The sequence below is a fragment of the Strongyloides ratti genome, scaffold srae_scaffold0000004 (assembly GCF_001040885.1).
Source record: "Strongyloides ratti genome assembly S_ratti_ED321, scaffold srae_scaffold0000004".
In the NCBI taxonomy this organism is placed as follows: Eukaryota; Metazoa; Nematoda; class Chromadorea; order Rhabditida; family Strongyloididae; genus Strongyloides; species Strongyloides ratti.
The window spans coordinates 212,013-221,130 of NW_020171522.1; the positions used below are offsets into that span (position 1 = coordinate 212,013).

Here is a 9,118-nt window from a genome sequence, read left to right on the forward strand (position 1 = left end):
TTTAAACTATAATTTTATAATCAAATTTTATAAAATACTATTTATTTATTCTACAAAAGATTTTTTTTATATCTGCACAAAGCTTTATAAATAAATTTTATTTATTTTAAAAAAATGATAATTAATTTATTATGATATTTTAAATAATAATAGGTATATTTCTACAGCTAATATTAAATTATGTAATTTAAATAAAATTAGTTTTGTAAAAAAATTTTTGTTTAAAATAAAAAATTAATAAGTATTGAACTTTTTAACTAGATAATCATTTGCAATAGTTCTAAAGCATTTGAAGTATAAAGTATAAGTTTTATTAAGAAACATTTAATAAAATTGGAAGAGTAAAAAATTAGTTAATTTTTAAAAAATTTTTTATTTTATTTGAGCTTTCCTAAATTAATCTTTCTACCAAAATAAACTTTTTTTAAATTTTTATGAATTAATTATTTATTATATATATTAATCAGTTGTTTATTCTATTATATGATCAAAATAAAATTATTATAATATTTTTTGTGAGCGATTGTTTTGTTTGAAAATTCATATAAAGTTTTATCCATATATTTAATACTTAAGTTAATATTAAAAATATGGTTAAATAATGTAATTTACTTTTTATTAATAAAAAAAGGTATTTAAATATTTATAAAGTAAGTTTAAAAAAATTTTTTCAATGAGAAACAAAATTTATAATAACAATGTAAAATTGCTAATGGTTTTTTAAGTGATATTTACAAAAAAGTACTATTGATTTTCGACGTTTTAATTATAAATATATATTTCAAGATTATTTTATTTTGTAAGATAATTTTTTTTCTAAATGAATTCATTAAATATTTTATTTTTTATTTTTATTTTCGAATTAATGTTTCTATCATCTCTTGGAGCACGATATAGATGTAGAGGATTTTTCAATCGAATGCCACCATGTAATTTATTTATTAATGTGGAAAGAGATCAATTTTTTATGAGAACCAACGGTTTGATATCTGCTTATGTCAAGCGCAATTTATATGCCATGAAAAGTAATTATCGACAACGTAATAGTGTTAGGTTTAGAATGAATAATTATGCTCATGATGCGTTTGATCAAAATACAGCAGTAAGTGTCTTTAGTATTGTACTAAAATCGTTTTTAGCGAAAAATTTGTGCAGTATATAGAGTCGCTTATAAACTTCCAACATATATTAGATTTTACTAAAATAATTTTAATAAAATGATTTTTGTAAAATTACTAAATTTATTTAGTAGTTTTTTTTAAAATAATCATTCAATTATAAATAAGTATAAAATTTTTTTCATTATACTGATAATAATATATTATTGCTATTTAATATAACATGTAATGCCTACCTCCTGCTATTATTGGAAGGGATGACAATAGAAAAACATATAAAAGTAGATCAAATTTGAAGAAAAGATAGTTTTAAGAATATGTTATTTAATTAAGAACCTTCAACACTTCAAATTATCTAAGATAGTTGCTAATTATTGTTTATAATTTTAAATTCTAAACAATAAATATTATTTTTTATCTTTATTTATGTTTTAATTTGAATTAGAATTAGCAGAAAAGATTTAAAACTAATGTAAGTAAATCGTGAAAATATTAGTAATTTAAAATGAACTATTTATTTTTACATAATATTAGGAAAAAAGACTACAAGGTATGATTGTCAATATTCTTAAAATTTCCATAAATTTTTATGATTTATTTTCTACACATCATCTAAGCTGCAATATTATTAGTAAACGTTTTTTTTTAAAAAAATAATAATATTTAAAAAAATTATAATAAATTAAATTTTACCATAATCTTGTAAGTATGATTAATTTGATAATATAAATATATTATAATGTATTTCAAAAACATTTAATATAAAAAATGTATAATATAGTGTTATTAAGAAATAACTTTGCATACTAAAATGGCCTTTATTTTTTATTATTTTTTTAATTAACTGGCACAAGCTTAAGTAAGACTTAAAAAAAAAAAAATTTAATAACTATTGTTAAAGAGGATTATAGTTTTATATTGTAAATTTATTTTTTTTTAATTGAATTAAATATTTATACAATTTTATTCTCTAAACAAATTTTTATTTGCCATATATACAATTTTAAAAATTATTTGGTTATATATGTAATAACGACTTATGTAATTTTGTTTTATATATTACTAAAAATAGTTTATGAAAGTAGTTTTTTGCAATTATCTACATAAATTATTAAAATAATAGTTATATTATCTTATCTGTATTATTACAATTAAAAATCTTAAATAGATTTTAAAAAGTCAGTTAAAATAACGAAGAATATATTTTTAGATATATGTAAATCAGTTTAGAAATTAATCAAAATTTTAATTTGAAATATAATTAGAAAAACAATTTTCTATAATTTAACATTTCTTTTGAGCTCCCAACCTTTTAATGTATAGCATTATAATTGAAAACTGCATAAATTTTTTTATCTTATAATAATGTAATTATTTTTGTAAATAAAAAGCTTTTTGAAAAACATTAACAAAAACAAAAAAATATATAAATACAAGTTCATTGTTTAAAAACACATAGTTAAAGCTTAAAGTGACATTTCATTTTTTTTATGTTTTTTAATTTATCTACTTTTATCTCTACTTATACAATATAAAGCTTCACTTAAGTTACAATTACAAATTTATATTGTTTTTTTATATTATATTTGTTAACATATATTATAATAAGAAATACTTGGCAAATTAATTTCTATATAAATATAAGTAATTTTTTACGTAAGCTTATTACTTTTCTTTTTTTTATATAAAGAACTAAAATTGAAGTTGAAAAATTTTTTAACAAAAGATAAATAATTTTAAATAACAAAACACTGAAATTTTATTTTTAAAGATTATATATTATAAATAGACAAATTATGAAAAAAAAACTGTTTTATATTTTATGGTATAAAAAATTAAAAAATCAGATGAATATAAATAATTTAAATTAAAGAATTTTTTTCAATCAATATCAATTTTTAATAAACTGTAAGTAACAAAGTTTAAAATGTAAAAATATATTTTAAATATCAGTTTTCTTAAAAAAGAAAGAAAACAGTAAATTTTTTTAAACATCATAGGTATTTTTTAGTTTTATCTACCCTTTTTTATAAGTCATAATTCTTCTTATAATTGTTTTTTTAATTCTATTTTATAAATGAATTTTTTTTAATCCTTTTACATAACTTTGAAAACAATTTTAAAAAAACCTAAAAAAAGAGATTCATTTTCCACATAAAAACTAATTAAAAATTAATTTTTTATTAATGAATTCGAAAAAAGTATCATTATTTTTTTTTGCCATTTAAACTGGTATATGTAGATTTCTAGTATGAATTTTCTTGTTCTACTTTGTCTCTTTAACCTTGATTTTTTTAATTTTCAAAACTTTCCAATTTTCCGTCTATAAACATTTTTTATTGAATTTACAATGTCACATTTGTAATCCACTGTCAAATACATATTTTCTGAATCACTTACTTGAGAGTATTTTTTCTACATATTCAAAATAATCAGAATTTCTGACTCTACTCTTCTTTTCAAAACCTTTATTACTTTGCAAAGATCTTATTTTCAACAAGTTTTCAAAAACATTCTTTTCTCTCCTAACAGATACTTCCAAAACATTTTTCACAATATTTTTACTTCTGAACAAAAAAAGTTTTATCTACTTTTACTTTAAGTTTCTTTTCATCTTTGTACTGTCTTTCTGTTTCCTAATAAATTGACAGTTCCAGTCAACAATTGTGCTTATACTCAAATCTAATTTTTTTTTTATATTTTCCACAGAAGATCGTGAATGAACTTAATAATAAAAAAAAAGTTGTTCTTGTTTAACATTTTGATTTTATTTAATTATGTGTTAATTCTTGCTTTACATCCTTTGAAGTAATTCTTTACATTTTAACTACATCTCATTTCCATTGCAATTTTTAACAAAATGTTATATTCGTTTTCACCCTTTTTTAATTATGGAAATTAATTATTATTTTGAAGAAATTCTATAGATTTTTCTTCATCAGGAACAATTTCAAAAAAATTTTTTTTATCATGATTCGGAAAAAAAAAATTGTTATTGTTTAAAAAATATTATTTATATTTATGAAATCTTTAGCAAAAAATCAAATATTATTTATCTTTATTTTTATTGTTTGAATTATTAATATCTAAAAATGTTTTTTATAATAATTATAATTTATCATAAAATATTTTAATATGCTAATAAAAAACATCAAAATAAAAAAAAAGAAATGATGCCATTATTAATCAAATTATGTTTTAAAAATAAACTTAAATTATACAATATTAATAAATTGTTATCAATAGAAATTTATTTGGAAGTTGATATTTATGTAAAATTTAGTTAAACTGTAGATATTAATTATAATCTATAAATAATTAGTATTATGATATTTTTAACAATTTTCTTATTGCAATAAATTAAAATTAAAGTTTTTAATATGTTAATGTGCACAAAAAATGTTAAATAAAAAGTTTAGAAGAATTTAAAGATTTAAAAGAATTGTTTTTAGTTATTAATTTTGCAAGATACTTTTACAAACAAAGAAATTTTAACGATTTATAAATAGTTTACGTTCTAGTTTCATTATAAGCTTTTTTAGTAGTAAAAATGTAGACTTATTAAAATTTAGATTGATTAGAAATTTTTAATTTAATCAATGAATTCAGTTTTTAAATTATTGACATATACATTTTTTTATCTAATAAATTACAAGCGCGTACTTCGCATGCTCACTTTTTAAAATTTTTAAAATAAGCTATAATAACTTATGAAATAAAGCAAAACTAAGAATTAAAAAAAAATTTTTTTTAAATATTGTTATATATAATATATAAATTACTTTAAATCAGCTGACAAAATCATTATTTTTAAAATTTTTAATCTATTGAAAAATGATTTAAATAAAAGAAACTATGTTAAAATATTTTTTTTTGTACCTTTATTATCATAATTATCAAAACTTATTCGTTTTCTTGTAAAGTAGATATTTGTTGTATTGGTTTTGTCACTAATTGTTTAAAGTGTTTTATGGTAATATTCTTTACTTTTTCTTTTATATCCGTGGCTTGTTTGTAAGATCATTTTATTTTGATTTTGGATGTAAAAACAATTTATTTAGATAAAGTAAATTTGTTAATTCAGATACTAAATATTAATTTTTATTTTAAAAAATAATCTTATAATAATTCTCTTGATATTCTATATTTTGAGTATAATTTCTTAATAATAATATCTACTTAACACTTTAAAGTTTTGAAATATTTAAAAAATATCTTATGTAGTTTAAAATATAAAAAAAAATTTTAATATTATTTTGAATTTTTGGATTGTAATTTTATTATATATACAACACACTTTAATTTTTTGTATTTTTTAAAGGTTATATAATGTAATTTATGACATATATAATATTTTTTGATATTTTTTTTATTTTAAAAATTTTCAATATGTAAACTTGTAAATTTATAAATAATTTAATTGAAATATTAGATTAATAAATCCATAATTTTTCACAATGACATTTATCTTTTACATATATAAGTAGAAGAAGAAGTAAATCTTTTTCAAAGATACACATTGCTTTCCCTTAAAGCGTAATATCATGAATTGATTTCACAACCGTTTGTCATCGTTTTTGTAACTACTTAAATAGTAATTGTGTAACTATTTTTCTATTTTTTTGAAATTAACAATATTGTGGTCGGATTTTTTCTAATCTAATAATTTAATATTTTAGGGGTTATTAAGTTCATATTAATGTGTCTAATCCACCATTAAAGTGACGAATTATTTGTGTTAATTTAACGATATCTTTTGTAAGTAATTATCAATTGTATTATTAGATCTGTGACTTTAGGTGGCCACAAAAGACCAAAACTAATTAATTATATTGTACTGATATTGATAAAAAATAAAAGTATTGATTTATCTCCCTCTCTGGTGTTAGCTTCGTAAAACTTAATATAATATAATATAATTTTTACTTATAGCATTAAAAAAACAATCAGTACAAAAAAAATTTTTTTTTAATTTGTTATAAATTTTAAAACATAAATAACAATTATTAATAATATTAACATAAATTTTTTTTAATTTGTTATAAATTAGTAAAATAATTAAATATAAGCTTGATCTAATTATATTTTATAACTTGTATCTGGCGTTCCTATCCAAGTAGTGTACAAAATCTCAAGATAACAAACTTTTATCTTTAAAAACTTTATTTAATTTAACTAAAGGTAAATTTTTGGCCACATTTAATTATCGTAAACAATTATAAAAAAATTAAATTATTAAAAGAAAGCTAATTAAATAAGAAACTTACAAGTTTTTGGTTTTCCGGTTTATAAGGATAATATTTTTTTATTCAACTTTCCTAAAATTTGTAAGATGGTACTTTTGTGTAAAATGTCAGACCTGCACATTTTACTAATTTCTAAAGATTATTTCTTTTTGTTTTAAAAATACAATGGATTTTCTTGTTAATTGTTAACAAATAAAGAAAAAAAAATTTTTTACAAAAAATAACCATTTTTTATTTACAAATAAAACTTTTTATAATATCTCGAGAACAAAAAATTTTATTGATATGCTATAGTAGTCAAAATGTCGAAATATATTCCCTAGAGGTGTTTTTTTAATTTTTTTAATAAATGTTTTTTTTTAAAAATAATAGTTTTAAAAAGTTTTGAATTTTTCAATAATTTTAAATTATCATATCTCATTTACCAATTCATTTTTCTGTAAAAATAAGGTGTGAAACGTTTTCATAAACTTTTTGTTACTTTTATGCTAATTCAAGATTCAAAAATTCATGAAATTATAATGTTGCAGCAAATTAAACATTTGTAGTTTTTGATGCAAAATTTATAAAAAGACGTAATTCTTTCAAAATGTTATTATATTTTTCGTAATAATTGCTATTTCAAAGATTATTTGTATTAAATCTTATTTTTCTAACACTTAAATCATTAAGAAATCTTAATTTTAAAAAATATAGCATAATTATTTTAAATTCTTCTTTATTAGATTGATCTATTCATATTCTACAGACTATGAAGAAACGATTTATTTTTACATAGAAATTTAACATCTTTCTTTTTTTTCATTCATAAAATTATTATTTTGACAAAAAAAAACACCAGTAACACAAAAAATTAATGTATAGAAGAATTATATCGTTGAAATGAAACAAAATTTATATGTGTTATTTTTTAGCATAAAATATACTAAAGAATAATTCTTCTATTTTTCATAATTTTATATAATATATTTTTAAAAAAATTTTATAAAAAAAAAATTTTACTTTTAATTATTGTATATATATAATTAAAAAAATTATTGAAAAGGATAATAAACAATTGATGATATTCTATTTCTAAGAAGATACCTTCTACTGTTGTCCTCCTCTTTTTTGTCGATTTCATAAACTTCGTCTTAAAAGACAAATTATGCATCAACGATAGGTTTCTTTTTGGTTTTTTTTGGCAATTTTTTTTTATTTGAAAGATTCTGCTCTACTTGTAGCAGCTTCAGTTTTTTTTTTAATTCTTCAATTTCTTTCTGATCTGCTCCGTGTAAAATTTGAAGCTTTTCATTCTCCTTTTGAATTTCTTCTTTTTCTTGCTAAAGCATTTCATTTTTTTTTTCAGAAAGTGCCAATTTTTCCTGATGTTTTTAATTTCTTCATTTTTTTCTGCTGAAACTCTGGATCCTCTATCAATATCTTGATTTACGGAAACCACATTTCTTATTTCTTTTGCTATACTTGCTTAATTCATTGTTAAAATGGTTTCACGTGAATCTTCGTTACTTGGAGATATACATGCAATCATTAGTGTTTTTGAATTACTACCTAATGAATCCTGTAGCAAAAGCGTCAATTTTGAGTTTCTATAGAGAATATGATAATCTTTGCGATAAAGTGCAGAGATAACATTTCCAAGATGCATTAAGCAATTATTTATATATTTGTCTTCTTTTGCTGTATTTCCTTCAGCATTTGTTTTTTTAACTCTTTCTGTGCCAGCCAGATCGACAAAATTAAACTTTGAAGTTAATACTTTGGTAACTTCATCCAATAATCTTATTTTTTTATTTAATTTGAGTTAAATAGAGGGAAAAAATTATGTGAAATCGTGAAGATTCAGCATTTAAGTCAGTTGCTCCAATACATCTTTTATTAATTCCAGAATTGAAGATTTTAAAAGCAGTTGGATTATTTTCAACATTTTTCTTTAAAAGTCTCTTAACCTCAACTTTTCCCTCTTTGTTTCTAGAAATTTTCAGTCTTTCATTTGAAGTAGATGATTCATCCATTGAGAGTAAATCATTTATTTTATTATTGTAAAGCTTCAAAAATGAAACTGATACTTCAAATGAAGAAACTGATATTCTTTTTCTTTTGCTTTTTTTTCCTATTTTTTATTTCATTAAAATTGGAAATAATTGACTGAAAAATCAGTTGAAAAGTTTCATCATCTAATATCCTTAAATGGTCATTTTATGTTCCCATTGTAAATGTTTTACCAGAACTGCTCTAAAAATGATAAAAAAATTAAATTAAAAATATTTCTTACTTAGCAATATGCTAATATGGTAGCATCGTAACCTTTAAAGATATTTTTGATTAAAGGAGCTCCAGTAAAATAAAATAATTTATCTTGTTTTGATGAAGTATCAAAAATTTTGTCAAAATAATATATTTTGTTGCCAGATATATTAATTTGATTTTTTTCTTTATCCACTTTAGTAATAATTTGACTGAAAATTAATTAGACTTAATTTGTGGTCTTACGCGAATAAAAACTTGGATTTTATCAATAGAAATAATTTTAACAGTAAATTTGTTATTAGACAGTATATTTTCTTTATTAGTTTCTAACTATAATTAAATAACAATAAAAATTAAATTAGAAACATTTATTATTTTAAAATTAAATTAATTTTTTAAAAAAACATATTCAATCCAGAACCGTTCCATGATCAAATATTGGTTTTTAGAATTATCATTAATTTCTACTTAGGCAAAAAAAAAAGAAATGATCAAAATTAATGA

The 9,118-nt window shown here is 19.0% G+C and overlaps 2 protein-coding genes across 2 annotated transcripts; one reads left to right on the top strand and one right to left on the bottom strand.

Annotated features, from left to right (window-relative positions):
- Positions 1-865: 865 nt before the first annotated feature.
- SRAE_0000058600 (Hypothetical protein) lies at positions 866-1,202 on the top strand (the record flags this gene model as incomplete). The annotated part of the gene is made up of 2 exons (XM_024646495.1): positions 866-1,102; positions 1,140-1,202. The coding sequence occupies 2 exons, from the start codon at positions 866-868 to the stop codon at positions 1,200-1,202; spliced, it is 300 nt and encodes a 99-aa protein (XP_024500671.1).
- Positions 1,203-8,154: 6,952 nt separating this feature from the next.
- On the bottom strand, positions 8,155-8,379 carry SRAE_0000058700 (Kinesin, motor domain and P-loop containing nucleoside triphosphate hydrolase domain-containing protein; the record flags this gene model as incomplete). The annotated part of the gene is made up of 1 exon (XM_024646496.1): positions 8,155-8,379. One exon carries the CDS (start codon positions 8,377-8,379, stop codon positions 8,155-8,157), a length of 225 nt encoding a protein of 74 aa, XP_024500672.1.
- Positions 8,380-9,118: the final 739 nt, after the last annotated feature.